The following is an 18,952-nucleotide window of genomic DNA, read 5'->3' on the forward strand; positions in this document are numbered from 1 at the left end:
TTTGTTATAAAAAGAAGTGGGGATGCCACACAGTGGTAAACATGGCCTTGTCCCAACTTTATTGAGATGTGTTGATGCCATGAAATTTAAAATCAACTTATTTTACCCTTAAAATGATACATTTTTCAGTTTAAACATTTGATATGCCATCTATGTTGTATTCTGAATAAAATATTGAAATTTGAAACTTCCACATCATTGCATTCCGCTTTTATTCACTATTTGTGTCCTGACTTTTTTGGAATCGGGTTTGTACTTGTATACTTGAGTGTTTTCATTGTTATAATATTCTAGTTTTATCTTTATATTACTCACATAGTTGACTGGGCACTGTGATAGAAAGGATAATAGTAGCCAAAATATATATTCCAGTTTTTATTTATTATATTATATTTGTTACTGTTTATTTGCATTTTAAAACTCATTGCATATTGAATAATCCTAATAAATCAATCCTAGCACTGCACATTTTGTTGGACTGTATTTTGTTTTCTGCCACCTATATGGACACTCCTGAAAGCAGGTCATTATATTAATAGCACTCCCATTCCACAGTTGACCCTCAATTCATTCCCCATCTAGATTTTAACCAGTCATCTCTATCTTACTTTGCCACTGGGGCCTTCACTAAAAGCCTTTAACTGTTGTGCCATATTGACAGCAAACCTGGAAAAACTGGATTCAATCTTAACGGTCTACACACACTACCATCGCTGAAAGGGACTGTCCACACCAGCAGTACTTTTTTTATTGCTCTCTGGTAACCTTTGCTACCTTTTCAATAACTATAATTTATCGCAGGGGTCACAGATGCACCAATTCATTGCTGTGTAGAATATCTGTGTGTCTTGTTAGGGAGGAAATAAAAATGATATATTTTAGGTATTATCATTGTGCTGTCTGCTCTTTTAGAATTGATAGGAAACTTATCTGTCTTCACCAGAGTTTGTTTCTGCAGATAATCTTTGATTCAAACAAATATCTCATCAGAAATGGTGTTCAAAGTTTGGGGATTTAAAGATATGTCATGTTGAAAAGGCAAATTAAGGATTAAAACTGATTAAAGTAAGTCATGAACAAGGGTTTTTATGATATTTTCGGCTTTGATAAAAGACTAAGATGTTGTAACTTTGTTAATTTACTGTCTCCAGCTCAATCACATGGCAATTTGTAATTGTTATTTTGACAAATTGATGGCTAATTTGTATCAATTTGTACAATTTTGTATAATTTATTTATGCACCATTGATGTTAGGCATAGGGTGGACTTTCTTTGAATAAGTTGAATATGTTTCAATGCAAATCACATTGCAAATTAATATATTGCCACCTCCTTAAATAGTACATGAGATTGGGATGAATGTCTGACATTTTACTGATGCACTACTGACATGACACTATTTGTGCAGTTTTTAGATTTCAGAATGATTTCAGAAAGATCAGTTCAGGAGAGCTTCAAATATCAATTATTTTTACTCTAGTACCTTATGAATACTTAATACATTTCAAATCCCTCATGAATACTTTATTTATATCACTTAAAAATTAGCTGCACTTGCATTGTCACTCCAAGATATGTTTAATTTATTAAAATAGGTTTTAAAATGCCAAAAATGAAGTGGCTCTTTGCCTGATTAAATAGCTGTTTATTTTACAAAGTGTAATTAACATATGGTAAGTTTTTGTTTATACCATTCATTTTTTGCACATTATTTAATAAAATGTAGCATATATCATGATCTTCATACTTCCCCATTTACATTTTTTTTTTTAATTTGTACTGTGTAATCTTCATGTTAAATAATAATAATAAAAAAATGTATATACACAAATTCTATTTGGAAAAGATTCCAACATCTTGTATTTTCACTCTAATCGTTCATGAGTACTTTATTTATGTCACTTAAAGATGTGAACTCCTTTGCAGAATTCAAAGATAATTATGTTTGTCTTGTAATTAATTTCTTGCTCAGGTTGCTGCCTGCTTCCTGCAATATAGTATGTAATGTATCGCTTAAGTTTCTACGGCACTCATCCAAGACCACTTTAGCAATTTCCCTCCGGTTAAGATTCTTGTCACGGAAGTCGGATCAGTGTCCTTTGAGAGGTGCTTTCTTTCCAATGAGCCGCGACCCCAAAATGGGTGATTTGTTTTCCGTATTGAAAGTGCTGATGGGGAAACTTCCTCCTCACGATAACCCTGTTGTGTTGGTGGTCATTGTTGTTATAAAGCAACATACAGGTCATGTTTACAGAAGCAACGGTTTGTGCAGTATGTTTTTTTGGCCTCATGCCTGGATGGCACTGGCATGCTCTGTGCAGTCATTGGCTGGATGAAGAAATTTAGGCGGGATTAATTCATATGACTGAAGCAGTGTTGAGCGAGAAGCTATAGAAGGCGGGACTGTGCTTTCCTCGCTGACCTGTGACCAGCTCTCATCAATCACCAGAGACGGTCAATGTCTCCCTGCTGACCATTCAACAATTATGGGTTTGTTTTCTTCTGTGATGACCCTGATAAGCGGCTGCTGTGAGCAGCTTTAAATACTTGGTGCAGATCATTGTTTTTGCTACATAGATGCAACCGAACAGGAGAGTTTTAACCCAAACATCCTGGAGCAGATTGAAGGATATCCTGCTCTCTTCAGCTAGTAAAAGGCAAAGATTTTTCAATGTTATTGTTATTGTAAAAAAAATGTTATGTAACACTTATTTTATGAAGCTTGTATAAGATGCATTTGCAGTGTAGCTCCAAGATACATCTTTCATTTGCTGCGAGCATAATAACACATACGGTAATAAGGTTTTGAAATGACGAACATGATTAAATATATTGACTCAAACAAATAGCTGTTTCTTTTTTAATATTTGAATCAGTTTTTATACCATTTCTTTTTGCACAAATTAAGTTGTTCTAATAATACTTTATATAGTTTTTTCTCAATCTGCTTAATTCTCAAATGAGACATTTCTTCTCTCCAAAAAAAAAAAAAAAAGTTCAGATCACTGAAAAATTAGATTCTTGTTCACATCAAATTTTTATTATCGCATTTTTATCACAAATTGCAATTGTTTTGGCAAAAGAGTTGTACAAGTACAACTGTCTTTGCAGAATGACAACGCAGACATGCAAACACTCACATTACTATTGACTGAGATAGACAGACAGACAGACAGACAGACAGACAGACAGACAGACAGATAGATAGATAGACAGATAGACAGATAGATAGATAGATAGACAGATAGATAGATAGATAGATAGATAGATAGATAGATAGATAGATAGATAGATAGATAGATAGATAGATAGATAGATAGATAGATAGATAGATAGATAGATAGATAGATAGATAGATAGATAGATAGATAGATAGATAGATAGATAGATAGATAGATAGATAGATAGATAGATAGATATTGTATCACAGTGTGTGCAACAATGTAATATAGGATGTGATTAGCGTCAATTAATTTAGCTGATTTATAGTCATACAGTATCCTTGATCATATTCATAATTAACAAAATTCTCATTATGCAGGGCTCCGTACAACACAACCCTGCCCGTGAGTCTCAATCTGCTTATTCAATAGCGCAGATGCTCTGTGCCTCTCCTGACAAACACTCACATTACATATGAATGACTGGGCTGGAGACACCGCCGGCCAAGGAGTGAGTGTGCCTTTTATCTGGGAGCAATTGAAAACCCCACATGTTTAATTAAAGCTCATCCTACACACTTGAAGGACTTGAGCACAGACAGACGCTCCAGGTATCTAGAGGGCAGTTTCACCTGTCAGATGTAGCCAAGCAGGGGGTTCTAGAGGGGACACGCATAGCTCCTCGTGTGTATGTCTCGCTTCTCATATTCTGATTGTGGTGAGAGAGACTTGTGTTCTAAAGGAATTACATGTGTAGATGAGCTGGCTTGGATGATAAGCCAGGGCTGACGAATAAAATATACAGGCATTTTTTTTGTTTGAAGAGCAGTCGTGGGACATCATGACTTTATATCTTGCAATTCTGACTTTATATCTTGCAATTCTGACTTGACATCACACAATTCTGACTTTATATATCACAATTCTGACTTGACATAACACAATTCTGACTTTATATCTCTCAATTCTGACTTTAAATCTCTCAATTCTGACTTTATATCTCACAATTCTGACTTTATATCTCACAATTCTGACTTTATATCTCGCGATTCTGACTTTATATCTCTCAATTCTGACTTTATATCTCACAATTCTGACTTTATATCTCTCAATTCTGACTTTATATCTCTCAATTCTGACTTTATATCTCTCAATTCTGACTTTATATCTCAATTCTGACTTTATATCTCACAATTCTGACTTTATATATCACAATTCTGACTTGACATAACACAATTCTGACTTTATATCTCTCAATTCTGACTTTATATCTCTCAATTCTGACTTTATATCTCACAATTCTGACTTTATATCTCACAATTCTGACTTTATATCTCGCGATTCTGACTTTATATCTCTCAATTCTGACTTTATATCTCACAATTCTGACTTTATATCTCACAATTCTGACTTTATATCTCTCAATTCTGACTTTATATCTCACAATTCTGACTTTATATCTCACAATTCTGACTTTATATCTCACAATTCTGACTTTATATCTCACAATTCTGACTTTATATCTTGCAATTCTGACTTTATATCTCACAATTCTGACTTTATATCTCGCAATTCTGACTTTATATCTCACAATTCTGACTATATATCTCACAATTCTGACTTTATATCATGCAATTCTGAAATTCTGACTTTATGTCTCACAATTCTGACTTTATATCTCTCAATTCTGACTTTATCTCGCAATTCTGACTTTATACACACACACACACACACACACACACACACACACACACACACACACACACACACACACACACACACACACACACACACACACACACACACACACACACACACACACACACACACACATATATATATATATATATATATATATATATATATATATATAAATGAGCTAATTTTTTTTAGTTTAGTTAAGTTATTTAGTTATTTCGTTTTGTGTACTTAAACACTCTGTTTGAAAGTGGTTTGTTTTAAATGCTTGACACTTTGGATGTGCTAAAAAGAGGTATTATTGACTGTTTTTGCTTTCTGACATTTTAATGGATAATGCATTCGAAAAAGGAACATTGGCACTCATCCCATCAACAGCAAATTTGGACTGCTCACCAACCTATGACACTGTTGTAGAGAAGAGCTGCCATGAGCAGATGTTCACAATAGATCCAAAGGAATATTTCATCTGTTTTTATCTCTATTTATCTATCTATCTATCTATCTATCTATCTATCTATCTATCTATCTATCTATCTATCTATCTATCTATCTATCTATCTATCTATCTATCTATCTATCTATCTATCTATCTATCTATCTATCTATCTATCTATCTATCTATCTATCTATCTATCTATCTATCTATCTATCTATCTATCTATCTATCTATCTATCTATCTATCTATCTATCTATCTATCTATCTATCTATCTATCTGTCTATCTGTCTGTCTGTCTGTCTGTCTGTCTGTCTGTCTGTCTGTCTGTCTGTCTGTCTGTCTGTCTGTCTGTCTGTCTGTCCATTATTACCATTATGCATATATAAATATGGTTTTCACCAACAAATCAAATGATACAAATCTTTTTTTTGACATACTATGTAAAACAAAGTATTAACAACGTGGGGGAGAGGATGCTGGCATTGTTTGTTCGCCGCTTCTCCACCCACAAATCATGTTAACTGTACAGTAGGATTTAGATTTTATTATATTTTATTATGACTGTGACTAGTCTAACAGTCAGCGCTACAAGCCTATCGGTAAGCCCCGTCTCCACTTAGTTACTGCTGCTAACTCGGACAAACAAACTGATTTGCTATATGTCTTACAATGACACAGCTGTCAGTGTGAAAACCTTATTCCAAGATGTTTTTGGACACAAAATGTAGCGTATACCTGGTCTGAATGATGACCAAACTTTACTGATGGTTAATGAACTTTATTACATCCGTTTTCACTCCAAACAAATAACCAAAAGAGCTGAAAAAAAACAAAGCCTGTCCATTAACATCTCATTCACAAACTCTCTCTGTCTCCGTTGCATTATCATTAACACACACAGCAAATTACACAAAACACTCATACAACTAACAATAAACAAACGTATACAGACCACGTGCCTTTTTGTGGGTGCAGTTTATAACTGGTAAATCTGTATCTGCAAAATAACTCTGATAACTACTTACTATAGTAAGACAGATAATGTAGACCTTAAACATATTTAGACTCACAGAAATATTAAAAATGTTTACAAAAAACAAAGTAAACTTAACTAAATGAACTAAACGAAAAGAAGAATATGAGAAGTCTAGCTCATTACGATCGCAGATGATAACATCTAGGATCAACACTGTTCATGTACCACAGGATTAGGTTAAATTCATTTACATTTAGCCATTTTAATATGGAGAGATGCACTGAAATGTAGACCATCGTTTATGCGATTTTTATTTAATTTAACACCGTTATGACGTGAGAACAGTTAGTTCTTTCGGTTTGTACCTATTATCATTAACTTTAATCGTAACTAATTGAGAATATGAAAATCAGAAAATCCTCTCAGGATACCTGGAATCAGTGTTACAGTACCCCAGGAACATCGTTTTACCATTTTTGTAGCAGAAATACCATTAAACCGATTAGAGCTTCAGATTTTGCATTGTTTCTCTATGGCGCTGAAACCTAAAGATGTCCGAGTTCCGGTTCCAGCGCAACTGATACTCAACTGCCATTGTCTCATCTACGTTCGAGAGGAGGGGCTTACCGATAGGTCAATTGGGACTATTGCTGATTGCTGGCAGTCACTGAGAGGACGTTGTTCGATGTTCGCCGTTTTCCACCACTTCTCTGCTGTTTTTGTTTGAATTGTTGTGGTTGCTTCTGGTTTGAAGGACACTTCATGTTCCTCGCTGCGGCTGCTCTCTCTTCTGGATGTCGGCTGCTCACTGTTGTGCTGCGTCCCAATTCGCCTACTTATACTACATCCTAAAAGTATGTACTCTTTTTGTGAAGTAAAAATACATACTTTTGTGTAGCAGAAGAGTATGCAAGCTTTGGGACACACTCATTCGTCATCTTTAACGGACTCTGTCACTTAGTTACGTGCATCCCATCACCGTTTAACTGCCCTGTAAGGCATCGTCAGATTCGTCACAGTTCAAATCCTCCACATTCATTTTAATTTCCTGCCGTATCAGAGAGAAATATAGCCGCACGTTGATCTGCCATTAGGGCAGGGTCTTTTATTCAGAGACTCTCCTCATGTGTTTGCAGTTTAAATATGATGAATGCTTTAAAAGTTAATCGTCAAACGTGTCATTGCAAAAGTTCACAATGCTGCTGCAGGTGAAATATAACGTGGAGTATATTTCACCTGCAGTATATATATATATATATATATATATATATATATATATATATATATATATATATACATATATATACATATATATATATATATATATATATATATATATATATATATATATATATATATATATATATATATATATATATATATATATATATATATATATATACATATATATATATATATATATACACATTTTTCAAATAATAATAATAACATATTCTGCATATTTTGTAAATTATTATTATTATTATTAATATTATTAAGAAGCAATGCTAAAATTATGCCAAACAGCAAATATGTTTATTTTTCAAAAAAATCAGCCCTTTTAATGATACTTTTTTTCTTCTTACAGCACCTGTATATCTTACACATTAAGCCCCACAAAAGTTACCCAAATGTGTGTATTCATTGTTATCGGATAACTTATATATCCAGACAATAATCTGCCAAGATCTCCGTGGAGTCGTGTGGGCACCGATTGTGTATGGGCCTGGAGCTAAACTCATCCTGAGATCAGAGTGGAATGCAGCGTGTTGACTGATGTTATCTGTCAAATACAGGTTCCCCATACGGAAATGTAATATATGTACATATATGTCCCTATATCCGAGTAGTGATGTCATATATGTTTCATATAAGGCAATACATTATTAGCGCATATATACATTCTCATGATATATGAAGATATAGGTTTATACCATGTATGAAATACCCATAGAATAATTATTATATATACATATATTAAAATTATTTATATGATGATTTTTTATATGGTACTGTATGTTAATGCCATATATGTAAACAATATATGTCGAATTTATATATGTAACTTTATTTAAACATAATATATGCAAACATTCAGTATGCTGGTATAGGATTTTATATGGATTTATATAGTGGTGTTTGAATCCTGGCATTTCATAATTTGGTTTTGGTTCAGGCTTCGGAAATTAAAAGCTCCATGTGTGTTTTCCTCCTCGTTGTGAGTGTACAGTTTGAGCATTCGCTTGGTCTCGTGTGAGCATCTAGTTTTGCTTGGGCAGTATACACTCTTTTGTCCATGTGTTTAGGGTTGTTTGTTTAACATGCGGCTTGTGCTCATGGCGTGTACTTTCATGTTTTGTTCTGTGTAGCATGTAACGGTTACTCTGGTACATGGGTGACATTTTTCATCCTGTCCTCTAGAGGGCAACAGAGGGAGGACGTGGTTTTAAGGTTACGAGTAGCATAGAGGAGAGGCATGGCAGTGGAGCATGGGTGAAAATGCCTGGAATCACATTGTGTTTGAGAGTTAAGTGAATTGTAAATTCTAATGCTTTACAATCGTGTTCAAATGCACATTTGTATGTACCCATAAAAATGTTAATTCATAGTGTTTGGAAGTTTGCAGAGAAGCTCGCAGAGGACTCTGTTATGGGGCTTGAGTGCACTGATACCTACTGTGTTGGATTGTGCCAGTGCCTAATCTAGGATTTAGGATTGTATCTCTTCATTGCCTGCTGGGACTGGGACTTCTACAACACTCATATAAGAGACTTGCATTGCAGACTGTATATCCTTTTCCCTCTATGGCATTTTGAATTGTTCGGTACTGTTTTTTGTTTGTGTATCACTAGTATTTTGGGTTTGGAATTGATTTACTGTGTATTTGTTTACTTATAGTGTTGAGCTTTGATATTCACAATGCTGTCTTGGATTTCTGTCCATGTGCTAATTGTTATCTCATTCAGTGGTTAAAGAGATACAATTTATTTTCACTCCCTCATTGAGAATCTTACAGTTAGTTTGAACACAAACTATTGGCAAAAGTGAATTCCCGTTTTTTTAGGCTTTCTTATTGTATAAAAAACTAAGGCGAGCCAGTTACAAGCATGAAGGGGTTTGATTGTTTCGATTGTTTATTTTTGAAGTCTAATAAAAAGCCCATTGACCTCTGCACCCTTGAGTCCTTCATCTCTTGCTTCACCTGACAATATGTAACATTATAAATATTTTATATTTTAAATGTCATTTGTTTTATACATAGTATAGATTTTAAGACTCTACGACATTTGACGGTGATAATGATTTGTCACATATATAATTTAAACATATATAATATGTGGACTAAAGATATATGTAAATATATGGAATTTCTGATGCTGTGCATATATGTGCATTTATGTTTTTACTCTATATGAGCATATAAGGATATTTCATATATGAGACCTATGTGTCAATATATGTATTATACATACATTAACATATATAATATATGGGATACATTTATATGTCAATATATGGAATTGTTCCAATTTCTAATATGATTCATATATGTTTTTACTTTATATATCACATATATCGCATATATTGATATTTCATATATAGACATATATTACATTTCCGAGCAGTAAGTATTCTCCAGCTGTCCGCTTAGGAAAAGCAATTATTTCATCTGATTCAAACAACAAGCACAATTTAGAAATCATGTAACCTCTCTGTTTATTACCCCATGACTTTGATGTCTGCATTAGCCACACTGAGAAACAGCGAACAGTGCAGGAAATCTGTCGGATGTGAGGATTATTTGCATAACAATGCCCAACTCTTAATACCCAACACACAGGCACCCACACACACACACACACACACACACACGCCCCGCCTACATTCTGATCAAGAGGACCGTTTTAGTGCTTATTAATGTGGCGTATTCAAAATAACACGCACACACAGATACTTTACCATCCTTACTTTACAGATGGAGCTGCCACTCGTCTTTTCATCCTGAAGAAATGGAGGAAACAATAAGAATCAGATAAACATGGCATTGTAAAGATAGAAGAAACAGGTTCATTTAGGTGAGTAGATCATTTCTGATTTGACGTGTAAAACTAGATTGTGATTTTAACTTGCTAAATATATCCTAATAATAAATTATTATCATTACTATAACTCTCCCATGATTCCAATATTTGTAATGGCTATTAATCATGTTAATACTACTACTACTTTATAGAATTTATTATTATTATTATTATTATTATTATTATTATTATTATTATTATTATTAAGAATAATAATAAACAATTCAATTAATGTTATACATTTTATAATTTAGTTTTTTCTTTTTAAATATATAGATTTTTTGTCTGTGAGTATTCAAATCTGGTATGTCTATATCAGCTTCAGCACTGTTATTCTTAATTTTTCTTTTAGTTTACATAATCATGATCCCTGAATGTTCTCTCTGATCCCTTCTATGATTGACAGGACTGTTCGTCTCCTTGTTAGTGTGGGAAGGTGAGTTTTATGTGGCCGCTTTTTTGTAGATAATAAATATGTCTGACTCAAGTAGTCATTATTGGCCGGTCTAGTCTCTCCCCCCCAATTCCTTGAAAGTAAAGGAAAAACATATTTTAAGTGAGTTGGCAGAATGCAGCGGTTTGATTTGGGTCAATTGTTTTGCTTGGAACGCTGCAGAGAGATTTGTTTTGTTCAAGAATAACAAACAAAGCAACTGATAACACAATCATATTGGATTTGCAGTGGCTTTAGTTTAAATATAATGATTAAAGGGATGAATGGCAAGACATTTGTAATAACTCCAGTAGTTGTTAGTTAAGTTCAAGGATATATACAAATGAAAAGGGCTTGGGTATTGAGGGAGAGATTTTGTTATGGAACAGCTAAGTGCTCTGTTATGGTCTGTGTGTCTTTGTGAACTGGATCAAAAATGCCCCCATATCTTTATCATGCACTTAGAATTAGTCCATGTTTACATCTCTAATGTGGAGCGTGCACGGGGTTGAGTTTAATTGCTTGTGTCTGAGATGAGGAACGACCACACACGCAGACACCTGTATAGTATCTGTTTCTCCCTCTGTTCATTTCAGAGTATCTTTAACCTGTTTTCTCAGAAAATTGTCTTGATGTTCAAGGGTTCTTGCTGCAAGAGTGTCTGTACAGGATGTTCGCCTGCTGTGTATAAGTGGCCAGAGGGATAGAGTGTGTGTGCGAACATGTCTGTTACTGTATTTAATTAAACAGTGTCTCCAGTCCTCGTAACCTCTGTCATTTTGTAAAATGTGGATGAATTCTATCATTATCATTTAGCATTCTTCTCTTCCCATTACATTTCAGTGTAAATTGGCCTATAACACGTGCACTATTGCAAGCACAGAAGGCCATGTGCCTGCAATGCTTAAATGTGTTTCTACAATATATATATATATATATATATATATATATTTAGAGATGTAGTTATACGTCTCTAACATTTTGTTATAGTGACACGTATACAGCATGCTAAATTGTATCATTCATTGAACAATAAAGCAATAGCCCGTGGATACATGAAAATGCCGGTCTCATGTCGTTCCAAACCAGTATGCTGTTATTTTATGTTGTAATTTTTTTTAAGAATCTTTATGCAGATTTTCATAAAAGCACCTAGTGACATTTGCACCGGAAAGAAAAGAAAAACCCAATATAATTAGTCCATACAATATGTGCGCTGTATTCTATATTCAAATCAAAATGCACAACGCTGACTGTTCCATATTTAGCATAGTTTCTACCATAGACAGTAAAAGAAATGGACAGAGCGTTCCCATAGACTTCAACGGCGGAAAGTGAGGTCAACTAGAAGCACTCACTTCCTGATGGCTGAGCGAACTGCGCAGGCTCAGACTGAGCTTGAGGACGTAGATGTGACGTGAGCAACCTGTCTGACAGCTGTAAGTCTTCTAGTAGTTGTGGAAAGTTAAATCTATAACACGTTGTTTAAATGTTTTGTCCCGTTGCTTTTGGCTCACTATGGGCTTCTCTCCATTCTTCTCCCTTGACTTTATCAGACTTTATGTCTCCACGTCCCCCCGACTGTCTCATAGACAGTAAAAGATAGCTTCTGAGCATCTCCTCTGGTCTATACGGTAATTTCTCAACTGTGCGACAGAGTTGCGTTGGTTATGACGCAATCGTTAGCCTATTTTTACAAAAACAGCTTCTACGGGGCGATAGTGTAAGATACAAGGTAAAGGAGCCTTTTATGCATTGTCGTGTTTCTTTAGAAATAAACAATGGACAAATTTAGTCTTTAACTGCCTCAGATGTAAAGTTATTCACTGTCAAAGTGACTCAAAAATGAATGGGAGTCAATGGGATGCTAACAGCAGGTGATGGCTTGGTTAGCAATGGATCCGCCCCTATGGGTGGAACGCTTTCCAAGTGCTAGATTACCCTCTTGATTTCTACCCTCAGCCAGTTGTACATCGTCCGCCATTTTCTCCGTGCTCGAGCAACTATTGGGACAACTTCTTATAAGCAATGCAGGTGCAATACCGGTGTTGTGCCGAATTTCAACCCCCTGCCAAATTATTACCCCCCTTGTATAAATCACTACCTGATTGCCTGATCCTAACCTCACCCCTAACCCTAACCCCTCCCCCACAACTAACCCTTAACCTACCAATACTAGGGGGGTAATTATTGGGCGGGGGTCTGAATTCGGCACAACACGGAAACAAGGGACAATTCAAGGCAGATTTTGCTAGAAAGTTAAAGCTCAAAGATGGACCAGTACCTGTTTGTGTTTTACGGATATAAAGTTTACCAGTTACCCTGAAAAGGCATAAGGTCTGTTTGTTTGTTGTTTGCTGTTGGTTGTAAGGAGTGTTTTTGTGTAATTTGCTGTGAACGTTGATGATAATGCAAGGGAGAGAGTGTGTTTAAGGAAAATACTTTAATGCGCACTTCTTGTACTGTTTAATTCAGCTAGTACAGTGATTTTTCTTGAGTGAAAAAGTCCAATGTCCAATGAACAATAAACTTCATAAAACTCATCAGTTAAGTTTTGGCCATTATTTGGATGGGGTCTGCTACTACAGGCTTGTACTAATAGCTGAAAAACGCAAGATGGCAACATAAGTTATAACTGTAATTAAACTAAACTTCTCTATACAGCATATATTCTCCGTAGGCATCATTGCCCGACTCCTGTTTGAACTGAATGCCGCTAGTTTCTGACACGTTTGTTTTGTTGTTTGCACTAACTATTTTTGAAAGATCAGGCTGGGAGCACCAACTCATTTGCATTTAAAGGGACATACACTAAAACTGTTTTTGCTCACCCCTCTCAGTAATGGCTGTTTATTAGTACTTATAAAGCACATAATAACGCCTTTAATCTGCATGTTTATATTCTACATCCCTTAATCCTACCCAATACCTAAACTTAAATGCTACATAAACTACCTTACTAAAGGTAGCAGTAAGTAAGGAATTTATTGAGGCAAAAGTCAGAGTTAATATAGTGAATGTGTTTGCCATGCTAAAGTGTTAAAGTGTTACATTTGTCTAAAAATACAAAAAATATAATAAGCAATTGCTAATATCTGCACTGGATATACAAACAATTTATTGTAATAGAATATATATATATATATATATATATATATATATATATATATATATATATATATATATATATATATATATATATATATATATATATATATATATATATATATATATATATTATGGATATATATTATGGATATTAGTAAGTAAGAGCAAAATGTTAAGCATTGCCTTTCTTCCTGTCACACGGTCCCATTGGTGGTAATTAAATTTTTATTGTTACTGAACTAAAACCTTTTTTTTTTCCACTTTCCTTCCTTTTTCTTCTCTGTCAAACATCCCCAGATGTTGTTTTCAGGTTCTGTCATGGGCTGGAAAACATGCCTGTCACTCATTAGCAACTGACACTCGGAACTGCTTGACTGAATGTGAGACAATTCATTGGTGGTTTCAGTTAAACACTGCATACATTTTACATGAAGAATGCGCAATGGCAGGTTCCTTCATTACATCTCAAATATGTTATTTCTAGAACGCCATTAATTATGTAACACATTACACCATCTCTGAATTGTTTCAGATAATGAAAAATATATGTGTCAGACTGCTTTCAAACTTGTGTTTTTGCTCACATCCCATTAGGGATTGAGTTCAACTGTAACAATGCTGATGGCATTTTAGCTCTGCGTGTTAAGTGTAATCCCAAAGGTCAAGATGGGGCACACTGCAGGGATACAATTCCTGAGACAAGGTCGAGTTGAGAGGCTTTTTATGATTCTTGGCAGATAACCAGAACTAAAGGATCTGAAATATTGTTTTTATTGCAGATTTGGCTTGGGTTTTCCCAGTCTGTTCTGCTTTCCCAGCCTTACAGGAGCTTCGGGGGCAGTTGTCACTTTGCAAATATATTAATGGTGAAATAGACTGATTATTGTTGTGTGGTGAAACGACACAGCCATTTTTGTTCTCATATATCAGTATGGCGGTTTATTAGCGACACTGGACAATATCTCAAATAAGCATTCTTGTTGGTCTTCTAAAACACAGCGTGTTGTGAGATTAAACCAAGCATTTATCAATGATCATAAATCTTGACTGCATGTGTCTCGTTTATCACCAGGTTGAGCAGCATGGAAAACGTTTCGGAATGGAACAACATTTCACTTGAAGCCGATTTCGATTCCTGTTCCACGTTGAGGAGCTCTGGTTCACGAGTAACCCTCTATATCTTCATCATCGCCGGGATCGTCTGCACCGTTGTTGGAAACTTCCTGGTGGTGCTCGCCATTGCTTACTTCAAACAGCTGCAGTGCCCTACTAACTACTTCGTCATGTCTCTGGCTGTCGCTGATTTCCTGGTGGGCCTTGTGGTTATGCCATACAGTATGGTCAGAACAGTGGAAGGATGTTGGTATTTCGGTCCAACTTTCTGCCGTCTTCACTCCAGCTTGGATGTTATGCTCTGCACGGCCTCTATCTTCCATTTGAGCTGCATCGCTTTTGACCGTTACTACGCCGTCTGCAACCCCTTGGTGTATTCGTTTAAAATGTCCCTTAAACGTGTTGGTCTGCTGATTGTGGTTTGCTGGGCCATTCCTTTCCTCATCTCCTTCGGTCCAATCCTGCTCGGGCTGCACAAGCTTGGCGTGGATGTTCCTTTGCCTGAGAACGTGTGCATCTTCTTAGTAAACCGGGTTTATGCTGTCATGGCATCCCTTGTTGCGTTTTACCTCCCTATGGTGACCATGTTGGTGGCCTACTGGAAGATCTACAAAGCAGCCAAGCGGCAAGCCATGCAAATAAGCGCGATGGAAGCACAGATGGCAGCTGGTGTGGGCAAGGACTCGAGTAAGAAACAAAAACATCGCAACTCTATAAGGAGAGAAAGAAAAGCAGCCAAAACTCTAGGTATCATCATGGGGGTTTTCCTTCTCTTCTGGCTGCCCTTCTTTACTGTCAATATCGTTGACCCGTTCATTGAGTACGGGACTGCTGGTGTGATATGGGACGTGTTCCTGTGGTTAGGGTACGTCAACTCTTCCCTAAACCCTTTTCTCTATGGTTTCTTCAACCGTTCCTTCCGTAGGGCTTTCCTCATGATCATGGGTTGTAGAATATGTCTGTACGGCACAGCTCAAGGAATAGACCTCTCTCACTCAAAAAGAGATGCTAGTGAGCGCACAGACAATCAGTAGACTGTAGCGGCAGTTTATTTTTATATAATAAAATGCCCCAAACTTTTTCCTGTCCAGCCCATACATTATATATATATATATATATATATATATATATATATATATATATATATATATATATATATATATATATATATATATATATATATATATATATGGTGAGGAAAATAAGTATTTGAACACCCAGCTATTTTACAAGTTCTCCCACTTAGAAATGATGGAGGGGTCTGAAATTTTCATCGTTAGTGCATGTCCACTGTGACAGATCATATTCTTAAGAAGAAAAAAAGATAAATCCAGAAATCAAAATTTATGATTTTGTAACTATTTTTTGTATGATACAGCTGCAAATAAGTATTTGAACACCTGAGAAAATCAATATTAATATTTGGTACAGTAGCCTTTGTTTGCAATTACAGAGGTCAGACGTTTCCTGTAGTTTTTCACTAGGTTTGCACACACTACAGGAGAGCTTTTGGCCCACTCCTCCACACAGATCTTCTCTAGATCTACCACCTCTATGCTTCACAGTAGGGATGCTGTTCTTGGGATGGTACTCATCATTCTTCTTTCACCAAAAAACACCACGTTTAGTGGAATTATGACCAAAAAGTTCTATTTTGGTCTCATCTGACCAAATCACTTTCTCCCATGACTCCTCTGGATCATCCAAATGGTCATTGGCAAACTTAAGACGGGCCTAGACATGTGCTGGTTTAAGAAGGGGAACCTTCCGTGCCATGCATGATTTTAAACCATGACATCTTAATGTATTACCAACAGTAACCTTGGAACCAGTGGTCCAAGCTCTTTTCAGGTCATTGACCAGCTCCTCCCGTGTAGTTCTGGGCTGATTTCTCACCTTTCTTAAGGTCATTGAGACCCCACGAGGTGAGAGCTTGCATGGAGCCCCAGTCCGGAGATTGACAGTCATGTTTAGCTTCTTCCATTTTCTAATGATTGCTCCAACAGTGGACCACTTTTCACTAAGCGGCTTGGTAATTTCCCCATAGCTCTTTCCAGCCTTGTGGAGGTGTACAATTTTCTATCTAGTGTTTTTGTGCAGCTCTTTGGTCTAGGCCATGTTAGTAGTTGGATTCTTACTGATTGTATGGGTTGGACAGGTGTCTTTATGCAGGTGTCAAGGTGTCTGACCTCAAACAGGTTCATCTAATTTAGGATAATAAATGGAGTGGAGGTGGACATTTTAAAAGTAGACTAACAGGTCTTTGAGCGTCCGAATTCTAGTTGATAGACAGGTGTTCAAATACTAATTTTCTGCTGTATCATACAAACAAATAGTTTTAAAAAAAAATCATACATTGTGATTTCTGGATTTTTTAAAATTTAGATTATGTCTCTCACAGTGGACATGCACCTACAACGACAAGTTCAGACCCCACCATGATTTCCAAGTAGAAGTATTTGCAAAATAGCTGGGTGTTCAAATACATAAATATAATGTAAATATAATAATATAAAAATAATTTGCTAAATACAGATTATTAGGAAATATAACATTTTCCAAATTGAAAAAAATATTTTTAAACCTTAATGTGCCAAAATATATTACAAAATAGTGGCAGGAACAGCCATTTTCAGTCTTAAAATACATTTACATTTAAAAAATAAAATAAAAAATAATAATAATTTAAATAAAATATATATATACAGAGAGAGAGAGAGAGAGAGAGAGAGAGAGAGAGAGAGAGAGAGAGAGAGAGAGAGAGAGAGAGAGAGAGAGAGAGAGAGATGTGAACCCCTTACAGAAAATTTAATTGACATTAGTTCAACTGCCCAATGTTCTTCAGAAAAATCCTCCAGCTCCTGCACATTCTTCAGGTTTCCAGCCTCATTTTCATATTTGAACCCTCTCCAGCAATGACTGCATGATTCTGATATCTACCTTTTCACACCGAGGATTCACATTCCAGAACGAAACGTGATGCATTAAGAAGCGGAGGGTGATAAAGTTTTGAATTTGAAGATCAAGGTAAACTGTACATAATTTGTCTTCCGTGAAACATATATTCTGTTTCTTCTGAAGGGCAGTACTAAATGGAAAAAAGAAGAAAAAAAAGAAAAAGAAATTTAAACAAAATAAGAAAAATTTGGACATCTTCATCCTGTTCAAAAGGATATTTTGTATATATATATAATGTGTGTGTATAATATATGCACAAATTATATATAAGCACCAAATTTTATGTTAGATGTGATTCATTGTGATTAATCTAATTTGACAGCAACGGATCTCGGGAATGAATGATTCAATGACACATACATTTTTTACAGTACTTGTCGCCACCTGGTGGTATTAATATGTAATCAATATAATTGTTATTTGAAGCGGCAAGTTACTGTTAAAAGGTGATATACTCTATTTTCATCGCTTCCTGTAAACATCAGTGTTATCCGAACTATAAACTTTTATCCCGGTACTTCTGTGATAACACGAATATTTGTAACACACAAATAACAAATACTGTTTGTTTGAAAAGACAAAAAAGTTTGTGAAGCTGTTTTATACCTACACATGATAACTGCTTTCTCTGGGTCAGTGCCAAAGTTTAATTGACACGTTGTCATTTAGGAATGATATCGTGTTTGAATGAGCCTTTGAATCACGACCATAACCTTAACATGAATAACATGAATCCCAATTAAACGGAAATAATCCAGCTAAGACTAACAGCACAGCAAGTGATAAAGTGCATGCAAACATTGTGATTTGGTGTTGAACTTCCTGTAAAATGTGTTTTCTTCCACTTATGTTTACTCTGTGAATAAATTAGATGTCTGGCCTGCATTTATCTTTTCCCCCTATCCCCCTTGCACTATCTTTTGCCAACGCTACAAAGTGCATTACTTTAACTTTTGTTTAATGGCCGAATTATGGGCATTC

General features: G+C 35.5%; 1 protein-coding gene across 2 annotated transcripts; it reads left to right on the forward strand.

Annotated features, from left to right (window-relative positions):
* The first annotated feature begins 10,243 nt into the window (after positions 1–10,243).
* LOC137073945 (5-hydroxytryptamine receptor 4) lies at positions 10,244–16,099 on the forward strand. 2 transcript variants are annotated; one of them, XM_067442652.1, is made up of 3 exons: positions 10,325–10,353; positions 10,766–10,795; positions 14,973–16,099. In XM_067442652.1, exon 3 carries the CDS (start codon positions 14,983–14,985, stop codon positions 16,045–16,047), a length of 1,065 nt encoding a protein of 354 aa, XP_067298753.1. In that variant the 5' UTR covers positions 10,325–10,353; positions 10,766–10,795; positions 14,973–14,982; the 3' UTR covers positions 16,048–16,099. The 2 variants fall into 2 exon arrangements, with proteins under 2 accessions (XP_067298752.1, XP_067298753.1); XM_067442651.1 differs by lacking the exon at positions 10,766–10,795 and having other exon boundaries at positions 10,244–10,353.
* Positions 16,100–18,952: the final 2,853 nt, after the last annotated feature.

This window comes from Pseudorasbora parva, chromosome 4 (genome assembly GCF_024679245.1).
Source record: "Pseudorasbora parva isolate DD20220531a chromosome 4, ASM2467924v1, whole genome shotgun sequence".
Taxonomy (NCBI): Eukaryota; Metazoa; Chordata; class Actinopteri; order Cypriniformes; family Gobionidae; genus Pseudorasbora; species Pseudorasbora parva.

What these genes read in the sequence shown, in the direction of transcription:
- LOC137073945 (XM_067442651.1), top strand. Translation starts at nt 14,983, where the DNA reads ATGGAAAACGTTTCGGAATGGAACAACATTTCACTTGAAGCCGATTTC.